The sequence below is a fragment of the Trichoderma breve genome, chromosome 4 (assembly GCF_028502605.1).
Source record: "Trichoderma breve strain T069 chromosome 4, whole genome shotgun sequence".
Taxonomy (NCBI): domain Eukaryota; kingdom Fungi; phylum Ascomycota; class Sordariomycetes; order Hypocreales; family Hypocreaceae; genus Trichoderma; species Trichoderma breve.
In genome coordinates, this window is record NC_079235.1 from 2,736,299 (window position 1) to 2,755,511 (window position 19,213).

The window sequence follows — 19,213 nt, forward strand, 5'->3', positions numbered from 1 at the left end:
ATCACTTGGACGCATTTCTTGAGCTGTTGCTCCATCGATTAGCAGTTGTGCCTCGGTATAAGTGACCAAAGGGGCTTGTGGAGAGCATCAATCATACATTGATGTAACCTTGTTAAGTAAATTCTAAACTGCCGTTTTTTATATACAGGTGCCTTAGTAGCTAACAGAAAACAAAAAGGAAAAACAAAAAAGAGAAATAAAAAGGAAACTCTGGTTAAACCTAAATTACATGTTAAAGCACAGCTTTAATACTTTCCCCCTTTGAACCACACACTTGAGCCAATCGAAATATTGAATGACTGAGGTGAACACTTTTTACAGCAACACAGCGGCACCCTGGGTGCTCTTGCTCGCGCCGAGCCCCTTGATCTGGAAATGCTGAACCTGCTTCTTGCTCCTGGCATCCATGACGGTAACCGCTGGCAAAGTGGTTCCGTTACCAGGGCTCAGGGCGTAGATGAAGCTGCCAGCAGCTCGCAGATCAATCAAGCCAGGGTCGCCGTTGGCGCTGAGATCAGTGACGGACTTGATGCTAGCATCAGTGGTAGAAACCTCGACGATGCGGTTAGAGCCAACGTCTGTAACGAATGCAGTGTTTGTGTCGGGAGAAATGGCAACCCAGCATGTAGCCTTCTGGCCCTCAATGGTGGCCTTGCCCTTGATACTGGCAGCACCAGATTCGGCATCGACAGACAGAACAGCGGCTCCAAATGCCGGGTCAGTCACGAAAATGTCCGTAGAATTCTGGATAGTGGATGAACCGAAGAGAACGACGGTTCCGTCCACCTTGGTCAGCTTGCCATCCGTGCTAACAGTGGCAGCTTCACGGGTATCACAGGGCTGATCAACAGGGAAGACACCCAGTGTTCCGGTAACATTGGTCGTGGGGTCACCCTTGACAGTGGTGAATAGCGTCTCTTCATCCCCGGAAAAGAACACCTGGGAAACGGTGAGGGTGGGCCCAACAGGCGGCGTTGTCTGCTTCAGGCCAACCGGACGAAGCTGGTCCATCTTGCCAATTCCGCGGGCGGAGAAGGGTGCGCAGGCAATGCCGGACTTTGCACCGGATGACCCAACACAGACGATATTGTTCTTGGCCGATGCCGCAACGGTGTTGGGAAAGTCACCGAGGACAGGGACCGGCTGACCGAGCATGGTGAGTCTCAATGGGTTCTTAGGGTCGATGGAGAACATGGTGACCGTGTTGGAACCCGGGTTGACGGCAAACAAGTACTGTATGGCAGAGTGAAAAGTTAGCTGAATTCTTTGGCCGTGATGGATACGGGCTGACTTACGTTGCCAGAGATGGTCAAGGCCGCCTGAGAAGCCAGAGCATCGGGGCCTGCAGCCTCCTTCTTGTTGTTAGTGATGGTCACAAAGTTGGAGCCCCAGCCGTCGGTTGGGGTGCTGGTTCCCTGGCCCAGCAATCCGTTGCTGTTGATGGGCAGAGCAATCACGCTGTTGCGCGCGCCATTGCTAATCATGTAGAGGGCCTTGCCGGGCTTGAGTGGCGGAGGGCAAGAAGACGGTCTGGCTGACGCTTCAGGCACAAGGTTTGCCAGTCCGAGGAAAAGCAAGGATGTCCACGTGGAAGTATGCATGGTGGAAGTCGGATTCGTGGAAGGTGGTCAGATCAGGTAGTTTTGATGACAATATCAGAGGTGGCAATGGAATAAGCAGTTGTCACAGACAAGCCGCGAATGAGAAGTTGCTATTGATTGGATGAGTTTAAAAGATGAGTGATGTGGTTGAGAACTGAATTGTTGAACAGGCTTCACCACTTCTACTTATACATGCGTTTTCACGATTGCCTCCTATCTAGCCATTCCCACAACTTGCCGCGTTTCCGACAAACCGCTCCTGTGCAAAACCAATTTCTTGTCTCATTTGCGAAAAGCACGCGCTTCTGGGGAATCCGTAACGGCTATTGATCTTTAGAAACCGAATTTTGCCTGTAAGTCAACTCCTCATGAGGAATCTTTTGGCAACTCATATAAGGGCCGTGAGAAGCGCGATAATCAGAATTTCCTATTTGGGAATAACACAAACGGGGCACGGGGTAGCGCAGGATCCCGCGATGAGGCAGCGGAGGGGCTTTGTGAGCGAGTTAGGAGAGTTCGCATTGCCTATTTGGGAAACGCCTACGGAGCAAGGACATTATCCAGGATCTGCGACAAGAAGGATTTGGAGATGATACGACAATGAGCGTATTGAAACGCGAGGGTTGTAGGTTGGCTTTGAAACTGCCCATGCAATTGGAGGAGCATTGATGCCTCTTAGAAAGTGGCCAGTCAATTTAAGTCTAGATTATGCTAATTGTAACTCTATTTTGTTAAGGGGAAAAACAAAAGCTTCATCTCCAACCATCGCAGTTGTTTCATCTTAGCAAAAGGGAAGTGCATGCTGATTAAGTCAATGTATTATCGGTTATAAGCCGTGATGGAGCAATAGTGCACGGCATTGCTTAGCCTATTTCGGGAATAGATGCCCCCCTGATGTCACTTTGTAAACTCGAGAATGACATGGTCTAGACACTTCCGTATCTCAGCCTCTCATCATCCAATTAGGCATTGACAGCAAGCCAATTCCCTCCATAACTGGGCCTCCTCACACCGGCCTCACAATGACCGACAGAATATTCCGCATCTTTAACCCGGGAGGTTGGTCCGACCCCGGGGCCTCTTCATCAGATCAGCCCATCTGACTAATAGCAAATGGCGAGTTCCTGGCTTGCTGACCCTGGAGCATAACAGAACCAAAGGGTGATCCCGTTGAGAAGAGGCGCGCCCAGCTGCGACGTGCCCAACAGTGAGCGCTTTTGCCCCTGGATTTGGATTCTTACGTGGCTAACCGCTGGCCAACAGATCTTATCGAGATCGCAAGGACAAGTACACCAAGGCGCTCGAGGCTGAACTAGCACGGTCTCGGAAGAGTGAGGCGGGTTTGACGTCCCAGATTGAGCAGCTTCGTGCCAAAGTCCAGAAACTGGCCAGTCTCTTGTCCCAAAATGGCATCTCACTTCCTCCAGATTTTGACGATGAGGGACAAGTTCATGATGATGTACCGCGTATAGATTCGTCTCCGCTCACAACGCGTGGACAACCACAAGCCGCTGAAGGCTTCCTATCAAGTACGGATTCGACCTCTCCAGAGTCGACGACGGACCAAGGCGCTATCTTTAATACTGGAAATCGCACTCTACGGCAGTACGGTTCGAGGATCTTTAGCCGACATCATGAACCGCAAGTTCCAGCGTCGACGAGGATCGCGGTTGCTACCACCCAAACTGAGCCTGGTGACAGGACTCGCCTTGCTGAACTTGATCCCACGCAGGTCGGAATGGAATTTGTGCTCACGTATGCTATGAAAATCTCACAGGATAGCGAAACGAGGAACTAACCAAAAACATTATGCAGACTAGAAAGGCCTTGTCTAAACCATCTACATGGAAACCCCAAAAAGCCCCTGGAACCACACGGCCATGCCTTGACCACCACAGTTCAGCTCCAGGCCTCCTTGTCACTTCCTCCGATCGATCCAAAGAACCCTGTACCTCCGTCATACCACAACGCTCCCGCAGCCGTACTCGATCGTCTATTGAATCTTGCCCCAAGTGTATCGCCAGACGGCGACGTGACGCCGATACAAGCGTGGCATTTTATCCGTCGCCAACCGCAGTTTGGAGGTTTCGAGGTGCAGCGCCTCAACAGGCTGGCGGAGAGGCTACGGGAAGCAGCAAAATGTCACGGGTTAGTTGACGAAAATTGAAGACACCTCTTGAGAGATTGGAGCTAACAAGTGTAAATGCGTATAGGTTTGGTGCTGCTGTTCAGACGGGCATCTTTGAATCAGCTGTCCGAGAAATACTCCACCCCTTGGCTATAACAGCAGCCTGATATATGCCCATGAAATGGAGCTACCTAATCTACCGAGAAACAGTATTTCACCAACTATCCCATAGAGGAGTCACTGGCAATAATGCATGGAGAACGATCTCACCAAACGAAGCAATATGACTGCATAGAACCATCATTTTAAACGTGTACATTTCAAGTTTGGTATTCGAGATGCGGAGTAATAGATTTTTTAATATCATTCTTCAAGATTCTATTTATTTACCGCTGTGCAGAGTGCATGATGCGAACTAGAAGTCAGCGCTCTGCGAGGCAACCTTGAGCCTCCAGTAGGCGCATGTGATTCCATGCGAATTTCATCATATATGCGAAACAAAAAGTGGGTTTCCAGCTATTCCAGCTGTTACTGGGTATAGACGCTGAAACCAATAAAAAAAAAAAACAATGAAACAAAACACAGCCTAAGTTCAAAACGTTACACATATCGAGAGCACCTCAGACCTGAACCCTTCAAAGACTGCGCCGCTGCCTCCAACCCTGTCAGATTTACGGCCATGCCTAGAAAGGTGATGCGTAAGTGGCATCAAAGAACAAAAGAGGTAGTCAGTTTATATCAGGGGGGGAAAAGCTGCTCGCTGCCCTCAGCCCTGCCAGGTTAACGGGTATGCTTCTCCCTCAATCCAACTGGTGCTCGAGTCTCAAGGTCCCCTCTTAACATGTGATATTCATCTTGATGATGCCGCAATTGGGCAAGCTCTGCCACTGCCGTCTAAGAACCACAGTTTAGATTCCGCATTTCTCCTAGATGACCCGTCTTAAGACGACAGGCTCCTCAGCCACAAGTGTGGTCTTGGATTTCCGGTTCCGAGGCCGTCGCTGACCAGGCTTGCCTTTGTCCTCTTTCTTCTCTTTGTTTTTGTTCTTCCTGTCCTGCGTGTTTGACGCCGCGCCTTTGAATTTTCTACATCATGTTGCGCGCTTGTGCGTCGGCGTGAAACTCGACCAGTGTTTGTCATCTGTGGAATTGTAGGTGTAGTCGTAGGTGTAATGGTGGGTGAGACGATTGGCACTTCTGCGACAATGGGGACTGGTGAATCCGGCGAAGTCGGTGGCTCCTGCAGAATAGAGACGTCAATGGGCGTGGAATTGAGTTGCATATTAACAGCATTTGCCCCCTCACAAAGAGTTGTTATATCCCTCTCTATGAGCCGGGCAGAGAAGAAGATGTTTGAAACGACAAGAATTTGCGTCGCGCCTGAAGTATGGCAGAACCAAGAGGCCATAAGAGACCTGGACAAGACAAAACTCGACATCTGGGCATTAGCCTCCTCATGGTTATACGCATTTGCCAAACCAAACGATAGCAAAATAGCAACTGAGAATGTCCATCGGTAGCTCCTGAATCAAGTAGACAGAACCTTCAAATCAAACCCTGATCTGACGCTTTTTGGCAGCCTTTTGCGCAAAATGTTGGCTTGGGAGCCACAAGAACGACCAACTGCTGCCAAAGCTCTTGCAAGCGACGCCTGGCAGCTTGTCTGGGCGGAGAGGACAAGGACAAGGATAAGAAAGAGCAGAAGCGGAAGGCCAAAATGCAATTGGACGGACCAAAGAGGGTAAGGGTGCTCTCACCCGGGGAAGAAGATTACAAGACCTTTGAGTCATAACTGTTTTATATCGTCACAATCCCTCAACCCTAGAAGATGCTTAATTGTGTCAGAACCACGTAATCTCTTGGCTCATCTCCGTCTCTAATATGCTATGATGCAGCTTTAGCGATGCTATTGCGGCACGGATATGGTGTTGACAGGTAGGACGCCCTGTATACTAAAAAAAAGGCATAGAGCCCGGCCGCTCAAGAGGAAAAGGTAAAGTACCTGATTATACTACTAAGGTAGGCAACGTAAAGCTGCAGTAAATCCAGCCATAACGATCTAAAGCGGATTAATTTCAAGTATACAAGTAGGTCAATGTACAAAATAAAAGCGGGCAATGTGGGCGAGGCGTAGGCCAACTACATCAGCATACTGTTATATCATGCCAATACTGTAATAATAACAATTCTTGCAATGTTTGACGAACAAAAATCACGTCTCACACTCACCAACTGACAGTTTATGGCAGTCTCACTTAGTTTGAACCCTTATGAAGCATTAACCTAAAGTGATGTTCAGCAACAAAAATGATAGTCAACTCAGACACAAGACAACATATGATCTTCTCATGATCTCTACTAAATATTAATACAACCAGGTTAAATCCAGATGTAGAATTACACTACTCACTCATAAATATGCTGTCATACCTCCTTCTACTTACCTCCAAGGTAGGATCCCGCAGCATTGAATATGCTGACTAATCACAACACCCGCCATATTTTCATTCAACGCGTCTCACTCACTCTCGGCCGCGTCTAATTTCGATACTTCATTCCGGCGGGGCAGCCAAGCTCATCATCATGTATTCTCCTCCGTATCGCCATCACTGACAACTTCTTTAGCCTGTGACTGCGGTCATGTAGGGCGATGCTGCCTGTTATATATATCTTTTCCTCTTACCAACTCACAGCAATTCCTCTCAAAGCATAGCCATGGTCAGGTTCTCCGTCCCAACCAAGGCCAGGCTGCCTTCTTCACTGCGCGTTGATTCCTCAAACCCTGCCGTCATAAAGAGCCTGGGCCGACTATCCCGCGAAGCACTCATTTCCCTGGCTATCAGCTGGCTTGATGAAGACACCATAGCCAATGCAGTGCCGTACTTGGAGCGAAGGGATGAAGAAGATGAAATTGATCCAGATGATATTTACCCCCCGTGTGGGTCGGTCCAGGAGCTGTACGAGCTTTATGTCGAGATGCAGCAGCAAAAGGGATCCAAGCGCGACGTGGCCAACCGCATACTGGAAGGCGATTGGAGACACGGACTGTCACTGTATCAGCTAGCCATGGTCGACTTTTACTATCTGGAAGAGCATCCAATGTCACAGAAATGGACGGCTTATAAAATACTTCTGCTCAAGCCCCCTACCAAAGATGCCGACGACGAAATCCTTCAAGTTGACGATAAGGCGTTGAATGTCCCCCGTTTCCACCCTTCGACGTTTCTTCAGAGCCTTCAGGACCAAGTCCTACCGGATGTCAAGGCTCACTACCAATTTTATCGACCAAAAGACCTCTCAGTCCTACTGTTGCGAATATTCGTCATTGAATCTCCATATAACAGTAGTATGGCCCTGTCCGGCGTCACCGGCAGTGGAGGTGCCACCAACTTCACTTCGTCGCGGACGGTATACCTAGCATTCCCGGATGGCTCTTCCCACATTTACATAACCAAATCTCAAGCCAACGGCCCGGCTCCCACAGGTGAATCGAAGAGTCTCCAGAATCTGATTATTCACGGCGTCCCAAAAGCATTGTCTAGGCCAAGAGAACGATATACTCTAAAGCCGACTAGTCTTACGAGCAGAAACCTGGAAACTCTCCTGGACAAAAGGGGTCCCGGGCGGGGAAATGCAGCAGGAGGTGGTTGGAGCATATATGCCTCTGACAAAAACAAAAAGTCACCCCTCGATGCCATTCTTCCTAGCCCTCCGCTTTCCAGAGATTCCTCCCTTTCTGACCAGAACCGCAAGAGATTAAAACCGCTGAATTCGGATCAGCGATCTGCTAAACGAGCCAAGCTGGTCGCCCAAGCGCGGTTTGGTGATTCCGGCCTTGTAGCTGATGGGAAAGGGATTGAAAGGGTCGACGTTCTACTCAAAGATCCCTTCCCGACACCTTCTGCTGTGGAGAATCAAGCATCGGAAGAAGATCAGGCAAATGCCCCCAGCGAGACTTCGGTTTCAGCTCGGAGAAGGACGATTGATGCTGTGCTTCGTCAAGCTGCTGATGGCGATGACGAAGAATTGAATGAGCCTGGAAATCCTTCACAGTGGCGCCCGACGGTGCAAATCACGTTTCAAGGAAACCATGTTTTTGCTGGTATCCGACAACTTGTTGAAGCCGGCATTGTGGATGGCGAGCGCATGCCCGGTTGGATGACTGGCGAAGATGGCGTTACTGTGGGTGTGGTAAAGCATGGACGGATACGAGGCAACAAGGGATCGGGGCTATGATGGGATGTCCGGCATTTTTGGGGGTTTTGGATATACTGTATACTGTTCTTTCTATGCGCTTGATACCCTTACGATGAACCATAACGACTCTAATTTGCCTCGCCGAGGCCAAAAACGCTCACGGTGTTTCTCCATGATGCTTCGCAAAGTTCTTCTACGCTCACGCCCTTGACGGCAGCGACGATTTTGGCAACCCGCTCAATAGTGCACGGTTCGTTGCGGCCTTTGATCATGGCCCCCTGCTCCCACTTCTCCTTTTTCACTACCTTGAACCGGTCTGGCACATCAGGCTCCTTCTTTTGGTTCTTCTGCTTCTTCGGCCGCTTTGTCTGCTGCTGTGCGGCTGCATCAGTCGGTTGAGGCTCACCATTCGTCACTGGCTGCTCAGGCTCGGGCTTCTTTTCTATCAAGTACTGGTATCCAGCATGGCTGGGTCGTACCTCGCACCAAGGACCGTCTGTTTCCAGCATGATCCTGTCAAGGGTAATCTCCTTCACCATAGTAAGGTTCTCTTCCGTCTTGAGACTGCAACCATTGACACCAATATGCAGGCCTAGATCCATCAGCTCCTTCATCTCCTCTATGGTGCCCGTGAAGCTGTGTACTACGCCACCCTTCTCCAATCTTTCGAGCTTATCACCGAAAGCCCCTTTCAACAGGTCCACAAAGTCGCGATGGGCGGCTCTAGAGTGGAGAAATAATGGTAGCTGGGGTTGAAGAGAGGCAGCAACCTTGAGCTGAGCTTCAAAGGAGTGTAACTGAGCGGCCTTGCTGCAAAAATTCAGCCGGTCGTAATCAAGCCCAAACTCTCCCAGGGCGACTAGATGATGCTTGCTAGAGGCCGTTGCGTCGGCAAGCAGGGTCTCGAATTCGGCAATCACCTTGGCAGATGTTTCCGAGTCGGGTTCGCCTCGGTGCTCTGTTGATTCTGGGTCCTCGGGCTCACAAGGAGCCACATGTTCTTCATGTCTACCATGGCCTCCTTTGCAGAATATGGCACTGCTACATGGGTGGATGCCAGCGGTACCAAAGCATGTTCCAGCTACATGTACTAGTTCAGCATGTGATTGCTTCTATGGAAGAAGGGCTTACCGACGGAATTCCTTTGCCAGCTCCAAGGCATCACGAGCGCTCTTAAAATCAGAGCCCGTCACGATGAGCTTAGTGCAGCCCACTTCCTTGGCTCTGCTGATGACATCCTTGAGATCATCGGGGTGGCGCTGAGAGCCGTGATGTTTGCCCCTGAAGATGGGATCGGCTAGATTGATTCCTATCTTCACCAGCTACGCATCAGCAGTCCGAGATTTCTATCGTGAAAATAAGGCCATTGGGGATAAAATACATCGATATATCTGGGTTTATAGGCCTCTGATGCCGGCTCAGAGTTGGGCTGCGGGGCACTCATTGTGGAAAACACTGAGAAACGAGAGACGGCAGCGGTGTAATGGCGTGGCAGATGATGACGGACTCTCCCCAGAATCCTAGACATATATACAGGATACTCGTGTATAGAAAGCAGTATCAACTTCCCACCGCAGATGTAGGTATCTAGTAGTCATGGCATTGGCAAAATGGCATCTCGAAAGCTGCTTAGTAATTTCAAAAGACATTTAAACCACCACTTTAACGCACGTGACCCCGCGACAGCTCCGAGAAACTCGATGACCAAGACACGCGCCCGGGATTCGCGTATCCACCAAAACAGAGGATGCTTAGCTACAATTCACGGATGGATGATTAATTAACTGCTCCCAGAAGCTTAGCATTTGTTGTGAGCCCGATCAGGCTTAAGGAGGACGAATGAGGCAGTGATTGTTGGGTCTCTCGGCGCCGCTCTCGCCCTTGACTGGCCACTTCACTGGAATGGTGCTTGCCGCGGGGCATCTTTTTTTTTTAATGAGTTTCACAGCGTGCCACCAGTATTTTTCACGCTAACCGCTGGCGTGGCGCGTGCTGGAGACGCGCCTCAGAATAAAACCGTCCCTCGCCTTCTGGAGGGCACACTTTACTCTTCTCTTCCCAAAACAAAGCAAACGCATCTCAAGGCCTCGATTCATCTCGAACGCCCTCAAAGCTCTGTCCGACTGCCTGAGTGTCTTGACTGATACTTGCAAGCGTCCGAGAGCCTTGAACAATCACCTACGTCATTCTTTTGTCCAATATATCCCCCCCGCCGTCTTCTCTTTTCCGCCATCCCACGCCGCCACCATGTATGTGAGGAAGCGTGGTATGTATCCCACTGTTGATTTAGATTAAGCCTTTTCAGTATTTCTAATCCATGGATAGACGGTCGTCAGGAGCGTGTTCAGTTCGACAAGATCACGGCTCGTGTCTCTCGGCTGTGTTACGGCCTGGACACTGACCATGTCGACCCTGTAGCCATTACCCAGAAGGTCATTTCTGGCGTCTATGGAGGTGTCACGACAGTGCAGCTTGACGATCTTGTAAGTCAGCCATCTCTTGTAATGCCAACCTGCAGCCGTTAACGTGTAGACCAGGCTGCCGAAACTGCCGCGTACATGACCGTTACCCATCCCGACTATGCCATCCTCGCCGCCCGCATTGCCGTCTCCAACCTCCACAAACAAACCAAGAAGCAGTGGTCAGCTGTTGTCAGTGATCTGTACCACTATGTAAACCCAAAGAACAACAGGGCCTCGCCCATGATCTCCAAAGACACATATGAGTGTGTCATGCGACACAAGGAGGAGCTCGACTCCGCCATTGTCTACGATCGAGACTTCAACTACCAATACTTCGGCTTCAAGACTTTGGAGCGGTCATACCTTCTGAAGCTTGATGGCAAGATTGTTGAGCGGCCACAGCACATGATTATGCGAGTGTCTGTTGGTATCTGGGGAGATGACATTGAGCGTGTCCTGGAGACATACAACCTCATGTCTAGCAAGTTCTTCACCCATGCCTCCCCCACCCTGTTCAATGCTGGTACCCCGCAGGCCCAGCTGTCCTCATGCTTCTTGGTCGACATGAAGGACGATAGCATTGAGGGTATCTATGACACTCTGAAGACATGTGCCATGATTTCCAAGATGGCTGGTGGTATCGGCTTGAACGTCCACCGCATCCGTGCCACCGGCTCTTACATTGCTGGCACCAACGGTACCTCCAACGGTATCATTCCCATGCTTCGAGTCTTCAACAACACTGCCAGATATGTCGACCAGGGTGGTAACAAGCGTCCTGGTGCCTTTGCCATCTACCTCGAGCCCTGGCACGCCGACGTCTTTGAGTTCCTTGATCTCCGCAAGAACCACGGCAAGGAAGAGGTCCGCGCTCGCGACTTGTTCCTTGCTCTCTGGATTCCCGATCTCTTCATGAAGCGTGTTGAGAAGAACTTGGACTGGACGCTCATGTGCCCCAACGAATGCCCTGGCCTTGCTGACTGCTATGGCGAGGAATTCGAGGCTTTGTATGAGAAGTACGAGAAGGAGGGACGTGGTCGCAAGACCATCCGTGCTCAGAAGCTGTGGTATTCCATTCTGGAAGCCCAGACCGAAACTGGTAACCCCTTCATGCTCTACAAGGATGCCTGCAACCGCAAGAGCAACCAGAAGAACCTGGGAACCATCCGCAGCTCCAACCTCTGCACCGAGATTATCGAGTACTGTGCCCCAGATGAGGTTGCTGTTTGCAACTTGGCCTCTTTGGCCCTCCCTGCTTATGTCGACTACAACGAAGGCTGCTACGACTTTAAGAAGCTCCATGAAGTCACCAAGGTGGTTGTCCGCAACCTTAACAAGATCATTGATGTCAACCACTACCCTGTCCAGGAGGCCCGCAACAGCAACATGCGCCACCGACCCATTGGTGTTGGTGTCCAGGGTCTTGCCGACGCTTTCCTTGCCCTGCGCATGCCCTTTGAGTCTCCCGAGGCTCGTGAGCTGAACAAGCAGATCTTTGAGACAATCTACCACGCGGCCCTTGAGGCTTCTATGGAGATCGCCAAGGTGGAGGGTCCCTACGAATCATTCAAGGGATCACCTGCATCCGAGGGCATCCTCCAATTCGACATGTGGGATGTCAAGCCCTCTGACCTGTGGGAGTGGGACTCGCTCAAGGAGCAGATCAAGGAGCACGGTACGCGCAACAGCTTGCTCCTCGCCCCTATGCCAACTGCCAGTACGTCCCAGATTCTGGGCAACAACGAGTGCTTCGAGCCCTACACTTCCAACATCTACCAGCGACGTGTCCTTGCCGGCGAGTTCCAGGTTGTCAACCCCTGGCTGCTCAAGGACCTGGTCGACACCGGCCTCTGGTCCGATGCCATGAAGAACCGTATCATTGCTGAGAACGGCTCCATTCAGAACATCCCCAACATCCCCGAGGATATCAAGGCCTTGTACAAGACTGTCTGGGAGATTTCTCAGCGCCAGATTGTCCAGATGGCGGCTGATCGTGGTGCTTTCATTGATCAGTCCCAGTCCCTGAACATCCACATGAAGGACCCCACGATGGGCAAGATTACCAGCATGCACTTCACTGGCTGGAAGCTTGGTCTCAAGACCGGCATGTACTACCTGCGTACTCAGGCCGCGGCTGCTCCTATTCAGTTCACCGTTGATCAGGAGGCTCTTAAGATTGCTGATGCCACCGTCAGCAAAGACCGTGTTCTGAAGAAGCGCGCGCCTCCTCCAGGATCTTCTTACATGATGTCCTCGCCATCTGCCGTCCCTCGCCCTGCCAGTGCGAAGAGGGAAGGAGACTCTGGCAACTCGCTGAGCTCCAACGGTGTTCCTACACCCACTACCACTCCTCCCCCCGCCGTGAGCAGGCCTCTGGCGTCTCCTCACAAGGCTCCTCCTATGAAGGCCGATGTTGATGAAGGAGATAGCCCCAAGGTTCTTCCCACTGAGCCCTTGGACGCTGTCAATGATGAGGAGCTGAGCAAGAAGCCCAACCAGTCCGAGGACAAGGACGAGGACAATGAGGAGCGCGAAAGAGACATTTACTCGGACGCTGTTCTAGCCTGTAAGTTACACTGACTCTTGTCAAAGCAAACTAAAATTGACATGGTACTGACTCCTCTTCTAGGCAGCATTGAAAACCCCGAGTCCTGTGTTATGTGCAGTGGCTAGAGGAGTTTCAGGCAGATGAATGTCGGCGACGACTGGTGAGATGGATACGACGGAAGAGTTTTTAATAAAGCATAAAAATAAACAGGCAACGGAAATGTGGGATTTTATAAATGATTTAGGGTTTATTCATGATAGGCGTCGGGTCAAAGGATCTGACTGTCTGACACTGGTTTAATGCGTTTGGACTATGTATATTTTTGTTACGTTTACTACATGTCGTTTACATGAGTATGAATGTTGCGTGCGTTTAGTTGCAGCTGTTAATGGCATAGATGCGCGAATAACAAGATGAAATAATGATGTATTCTCATTGAAGTTGTTCTTACGTGAATATTGAACTCGTTGGTCATGTTAGTAGGACGTCGTATGTCATATTTGACTGGCAAGAGAAGGATAATGCTGCATTTGCCTCCGATAGCTAAGTGTCATCAATGTCAGGTCTGGGATGTATTGAAAAGATGGCATATTCTATTGTCTAAATAATGTTTCTCTTGAAATATATACACATACGGTTAATCACACTTTACTGTCTAAACTGATGCCGCTCGTTGATCTTACCCTCAGATGGCTTCGCTTGTCGAACCAAAACTCTGGATGAGTCACTGTCAGGAGAACCGACATGATGATCATGGGAATGGAATCCAAGGCAATAAAGATGCCTTCTTTATCTGATAGAGGGCCGTTGAAGCCTCCATTTAGCTCGGCTACGCGCCAGCAAGAGCGGATGAAAAGACAGATGGCAGCTGTTGCTACGCCTGTTATCGAAACAAAGAGAGTTAGACTAAAGTGTCCATAGATGCGTAAAAAAAAAAAAACAGGGGCTGCTTACAATATATGTAGCTGATCTTGTTATCTTGAGCAAGATGATAGTGTATCTTTCTGCACACTAACGCAAGGAGAATGCAGAATATGGTTGTAAAGAGAACTTGAGTGGCGAGCCCTGCAATCATAAGATCGACTCCAATCGGATTCTCGGCGTAGATTGCGGCGAGCGAGCCTCCGCATCCAATGAAGCAAAGACAAATAAAATCCCCAAGAATAAACATTGTAGCGAAGAGCTTGGGCCTGAGATGTGAGAACCGAGCTGCTTCGTAGTGTCTTTGCAGGGCGCTGATGCCGAGGTATAGCGACGAGGAGAGGAATGTAGGACCTAGAGTGAGGCCGATGATGTACCTATTGTAGCAAAAACCCAGGTCTTATTAGTTAAGAAAAGATAGAAAGGGGGAGAGTTTGGGGGATGCTACATGATGTATCCGTTCTTGTCTGCTCGGTTGTGGGAAAGTTGGACTTTGGCGATGTAGCCTACGAGCTCGAGGATGAGGCCGCCAAGCATGCCGATTGCGTAACCATAGTAGCGCCAGAATCGAACGGTTAGGACGAGTTGTAAGATGAGAAGGATTGTATATACGGTGGTGAATATAGCGTTTGGTGCAAGCATCGGCGTGAATGTCAGAGCACCGATGCCGTTCGGAGGGATGTGGCTGGTGCCATTTGTTGTAGAATTCATGTCTAATAGTGTAAACGACGTAATTCAAGAAGAGAAATTGGAAAAAGAAAACAACCGAAAACAACAGAAAGTGATATTAATGAAAATAAATAGACAATTTCACAAGAATACTCGTTTTGTTTTATGCTGCTTGAAGGCACTTATAAGACACCATTAAGGCACACCCTCCCGCAAAACCGCCGCCAAATCTCCGTCATATCGCCGCTCAATTCCCGCTAGTCGCCGTCAAGGTCTCAACCCCCAGCCTATTTCAACGGCAGCTTGTGTCCTTTTCTTCCAACAAATTCACTGAATCTCCGTCTTTCAGCTGAAGAGCATTCTTACTCCGAACCTCCATCCCGCGGAGGTTTAATTCCCCCGAAATGCGGCTGAAGCGTGGAGTCGAGCGGGCGTCCTGCGACTTCTGCCATCGGCGCAAGATCAAGTGCGATCGGCCTTTACGAGAATCACAAGGCCATGATTCTTGCTCACCGTGTTCTTTGAGAGGGATTCAGTGCCTTCTTGACGATTCAGATGATGTTCGGCTTCGTAGACGACGAAGAGCTGTTGTTCGCGATGAGGAGCGCGTGGAGCAGAGCCCATCGCTGTTGGTTACAGCTCCTGCTGATGCAGTTGTTCAAAACTTCAATCATCCAATCACCAATTCTGTAACGTTAGATAAAGAAGTGGCACCAATACCATCACAGGGCCTGGAACAGTCGTTGCCCTCTTATTTCCCGTCAAATTTGGATGATGGTATCTCATCGTCATTGGATCAGTCGCCGGACTTTTCATTCATCGACACTCCATTTGAACTCAGCCCAGAAAGCATCTTATTCCTTGACCAAGTTTTCTTGGGTGGTTTTGAAACACCATTAGAATACCTTCAACCACAAACCTTGACGGATATCGATATCCAATCCTCCCTGACCACGGATGTTGCTACTCAGAACAATGCAAGTGAGTCGCTTAGGGACGCTTCAGCATTCAGTATTTCTCAAAAGCCCTGGCTCGATTGCGGTCTTGACGAGGCGACGTTTTATTCAGCATTACATGCTTATTTTGATTTCGCCGCCGTTCATCTTCCGGTTCTTATAGAAGACGCCTTCTGGCAAGACTACCGCGCTGGGAGGTGTAGCCTTGCCCTCGTTTATGCCATTGCCTGTCGAGGAATATCCTTCTCAAATACTTTAGAGAGCTGGAACGAGCAGCAGCTTCTAGCCCTCAAATTCAGAGAAAAGTTCTTAGAAGCCCAGCAGAATGCAACCAGCAAGTCGGTCATGCGTCTTGACGACCTTGAAGCACTCGCCATCATGGTCAACTGGACATATGACGAAACACAAAGCTCATCTCTTCACTCGCAATTGGGAAGGCTTTTTCTGACGCACGAGGCTCTCGTCTTGGCCACCCTCCAATGTCAGATGCAAGATTGTGATGAAGTAGGGCAATCAGGCCCAACAGTACCGCTTGCGCGTTCGAAAGAGCGCCGCAAACTCCTGTTCTGGCACGTGTACGGCCTCGATGCTTTCCATAGCTTGGATCAGAAGACCATGTCACGAATTCCAGACGGTAAGAATAGCGAAGTCTCGTCAAAGTTGCCCCGAATTGACTCTGGGAGCTATCTTGATGCTATTCTTAGCTTAGCCATTGTTGCGAGAGAGATTTTGCAAGCTTTGGTGACGGTCAGCACGAAACGGAATGGCGTTAAATGTACTGACTTGATGAGTATTTACGACAGGCTCAGTCATTGGCAGAAACACGACTGTCCTTCTCATCTTCGTAAAAAGAGAGATGCTGATGGCAAACTGGTACCATTGGCCATAAACGAGTCTAGCAAGGCTAAGTTTCTTCAGCCATTGCACTGTTCCATCCTTTGGCTTCTGGAAATCAACTGTTACATGCAGATTGAAGATTGCGTTTCGCAGTATGGCGTGCAAACTGGAGCTCCTTTGGAGGGGGATATGATGGCTCTCCGAGTGGAATTCGAGGCCCTTCGTGCGGTACATGACGGAGTGGAGATATCTCGATGGATGAGGCAATATTCAGCTTCAGCGACGCGTGGTGGCATCACCCAGAGTCATTCTCTAATCGATCTTGCACCATCAATTGCACGCGATATTTGTGCCGGTTTATGCTACTGGACATGTGAGCGTGGCAAGAAAGTGTTCCGTCATGGTTCCTCAGGTCTCACCAATATTCGCCCCAGAAATCGGCAACAAGAAGCAAAAGGCGAAAAAGATCAAAGGAAGCAAGATATCAACGACTACAGAGAAGGTGCCAAGGAATTCCGCAGTGCTGTGGCAACGGCAACATCACACAGAGATACAGAATATGTTCTGGAGCGGCTGGATAAGCAGATTGCCTCGTTTGAGGAAGTCGTGGCACAGTAGTTCTCGGATCGGACAGGGGAGTGTTGACGAGATGCTTGAAATCCAGCCTTGGCATATAGCAACAGCAAGAATATCGCCGTTTCACAGCAGACAACCTTGGAGAATTTTGGCCCACAAGATTTAATCCTTGGTGTTCAATGAAAGACCAGCATTGATACATGTGCATCAGACATGACGTAGACGTAGCTGTCTAATTGAGTCAATGACAACAGAGGCCAGCGACCGGCCGACATGATGAGATCAGTCGCATAATGGGCCACGACTCATGAGGCCAAACAAAAACAAGAACAAGAGGCCCGAGCACGAGGCTTGTGCACCTTGCCGTCTGGTCTGAAATTTCCTCCAGTCCCTTTCCATGGCAGCAGGTAGTTACTTGGCAAAACGCGTGGCTTCGAGCCACACAACCAGAGTCTCAAACATAACATGGACATTGGCGAATCATTGGGACGTCAGCTGGGGTTACTCCAGTCGGCCGATCTTGATTGCCCAGTTCGATGATGTTGAAGCGGGGGCTGGTTAGCTGGTTAGCCTGCTGCTGTTGTTAGTGGAGGCCGTGGAGGCCGTCGGCAGGTTTGCATTGGACAAGATGAAGTTCAACTGAGACATAGACGTGGAGTGCGGGAGTAATTCCAATTGCAATTTGTACGTGTGGACCCTGTTGGGGGAGCCTGATAGTTGGCTCGAAAGCCAAGAAATGCATCATATCCCCGAAATGCATTGGATGTTAATGATAACTCTGTCCTGAGAAAGGAAACGTGAGATCAACAGACGAAAAGACGTAGCTTGGCGGGATGTGGCGAGAAAGATGGAGGGCATCCATCAGATCCTTCGATCTATCCAGCCACCTTCAACGACGCCACTTTGGTTGTCCCCTGGATATCGGCTTCCGCGCCTTGTTAGCGCAGTTCGGGAGGCGGCGAGGGAGCTCAAGTGCAGCGCTAGAGTACAAAGAGATTAGGTTAGTGCCTAACAGTGGTGACAATTCGGTCCAGGTCTTGTTTGATGCTGAGCTGCCGGTGAAGCTCCCATGAAGAGCTGAAAGTGGCCCCATCTCTGGGTATCAATGGTTATGTACGGATACCTCTCTAGTTAATCTACTCAGCTCTGCCGGGGTCTGTAGATGCTGCGAGTGGGTTCTCTGTCAAAGCAATTCAGCAGCTGCTAAAGGACTCCATCAGGATGCTCAAGTCACTCTACGCAGCTCTTTGACGTAAACCACGAGGCCGTGCTGTTTTTACTTTGTAGCCAGCAATGCAAGGGACTAGAGCACTAGGCGACGCAACGCGGATACCAACAGCTCCAGTTCCGACTCAACAAAGTGCGCTGGCTGTTCATCCAATCTGCCGCCACCGCTCCCAAACCAAATCCAACCAAGTGTTGTCTTACTTTACAACTTCCCTAGAGTCAAGTGGTCGTATCACCCGAAATGTAGCCTCTATACGGTACATGGCGTTATACTCGTAGCGCCCAGTTGCAGTTGGTACCACGATCGTGCATCTGTAATTTCAGAAGGAGGGCGTCACACAGACCTCGTCACTCCACCCACCCCCTGCCATCCAGATCGCAGCTTCTCTTTTGTTGTTAATGACGTTGATCAACCAGATCTGCCAGCTGGCGTGGTGGCCAGAGCGTCAGTTGCTGGCAAGCACTACATGCAAGGTACAATGCAGAGAGGTGGCAGGGTAGTGTAGGGCAAGGTACCCCCCCAGAGGGACTGCCGTTGCTACTTCCTCACTTCATAAACGCTCTAGGCCCTCCTCCTCTTGCCCAGTGCCTGCCAGGTGACCGCAACTCTTTCTTCTCTCTCTTTCTCCAAGATTCTCCCTCTTCACCTCTTGTCCTCTTAGAGCTCCCAAAACTTCTCCTCGTTCATCACCACCGTTCTCAAGCACAAAATAAGCGTCAAGCTCTCCTGGTCGCCTCGCCATCGCCAATCGTTGTTTGCGTCGTCTCTCGTTGCATTTCTGTATCTCCCAGGTTAGTCCACCTCGCCTACTTCTTCCCTCGCTCCAAACATTGTCTGCGTATTCTTCCTCTTCCCGTCTTCCTCGCAAATCTCTCCAAGCTCCCGAGCATCTACAACAACAGATGGCTCGACTGCTTGTTCTGAGGGAACACCATAATCTCTTCACAGTCCACCTTCTATCCGCTCATCTCCTCGACCGCGTCGTACAGCCCCCTTGTACGGCCTAGTACAAACATTGGTCTTGGTATCATGATCACTAGAAGCTCGTACCTTCCCCTCTGCAGTCACTACCCCCTCTCTGGTTAAAAAA

General features: G+C 50.0%; 7 protein-coding genes across 7 annotated transcripts; 4 read left to right on the forward strand and 3 right to left on the reverse strand.

Annotated features, from left to right (window-relative positions):
- Positions 1–315: 315 nt before the first annotated feature.
- T069G_07094 (uncharacterized protein) lies at positions 316–1,601 on the reverse strand (the record flags this gene model as incomplete). The annotated part of the gene is made up of 2 exons (XM_056174304.1): positions 316–1,233; positions 1,296–1,601. The coding sequence occupies 2 exons, from the start codon at positions 1,599–1,601 to the stop codon at positions 316–318; spliced, it is 1,224 nt and encodes a 407-aa protein (XP_056027883.1).
- Positions 1,602–2,623: 1,022 nt separating this feature from the next.
- T069G_07095 (uncharacterized protein) lies at positions 2,624–3,896 on the forward strand (the record flags this gene model as incomplete). The annotated part of the gene is made up of 6 exons (XM_056174305.1): positions 2,624–2,660; positions 2,754–2,808; positions 2,865–3,270; positions 3,334–3,356; positions 3,417–3,749; positions 3,815–3,896. The coding sequence occupies 6 exons, from the start codon at positions 2,624–2,626 to the stop codon at positions 3,894–3,896; spliced, it is 936 nt and encodes a 311-aa protein (XP_056027884.1).
- A 2,548-nt stretch (positions 3,897–6,444) lies between these two features.
- On the forward strand, positions 6,445–7,965 carry T069G_07096 (kinetochore protein CHL4 like domain-containing protein; the record flags this gene model as incomplete). Its single annotated transcript, XM_056174306.1, has 1 exon — positions 6,445–7,965. One exon carries the CDS (start codon positions 6,445–6,447, stop codon positions 7,963–7,965), a length of 1,521 nt encoding a protein of 506 aa, XP_056027885.1.
- Positions 7,966–8,054: 89 nt separating this feature from the next.
- T069G_07097 (tatD related DNase domain-containing protein) lies at positions 8,055–9,370 on the reverse strand (the record flags this gene model as incomplete). Its single annotated transcript, XM_056174307.1, has 3 exons — positions 8,055–9,007; positions 9,062–9,248; positions 9,308–9,370. 3 exons carry the CDS (start codon positions 9,368–9,370, stop codon positions 8,055–8,057), a joined length of 1,203 nt encoding a protein of 400 aa, XP_056027886.1.
- An 803-nt stretch (positions 9,371–10,173) lies between these two features.
- Positions 10,174–13,061, forward strand: T069G_07098 (ribonucleotide reductase, barrel domain-containing protein; the record flags this gene model as incomplete). The annotated part of the gene is made up of 4 exons (XM_056174308.1): positions 10,174–10,192; positions 10,252–10,409; positions 10,464–12,954; positions 13,018–13,061. The coding sequence occupies 4 exons, from the start codon at positions 10,174–10,176 to the stop codon at positions 13,059–13,061; spliced, it is 2,712 nt and encodes a 903-aa protein (XP_056027887.1).
- A 346-nt stretch (positions 13,062–13,407) lies between these two features.
- On the reverse strand, positions 13,408–14,568 carry T069G_07099 (RTA1 like protein domain-containing protein; the record flags this gene model as incomplete). Its single annotated transcript, XM_056174309.1, has 4 exons — positions 13,408–13,479; positions 13,620–13,816; positions 13,891–14,234; positions 14,306–14,568. The coding sequence occupies 4 exons, from the start codon at positions 14,566–14,568 to the stop codon at positions 13,408–13,410; spliced, it is 876 nt and encodes a 291-aa protein (XP_056027888.1).
- Positions 14,569–14,930: 362 nt separating this feature from the next.
- Positions 14,931–16,937, forward strand: T069G_07100 (fungal specific transcription factor domain-containing protein; the record flags this gene model as incomplete). Its single annotated transcript, XM_056174310.1, has 2 exons — positions 14,931–15,179; positions 15,255–16,937. The coding sequence occupies 2 exons, from the start codon at positions 14,931–14,933 to the stop codon at positions 16,935–16,937; spliced, it is 1,932 nt and encodes a 643-aa protein (XP_056027889.1).
- Between the last annotated feature and the right edge of the window lie 2,276 nt (positions 16,938–19,213).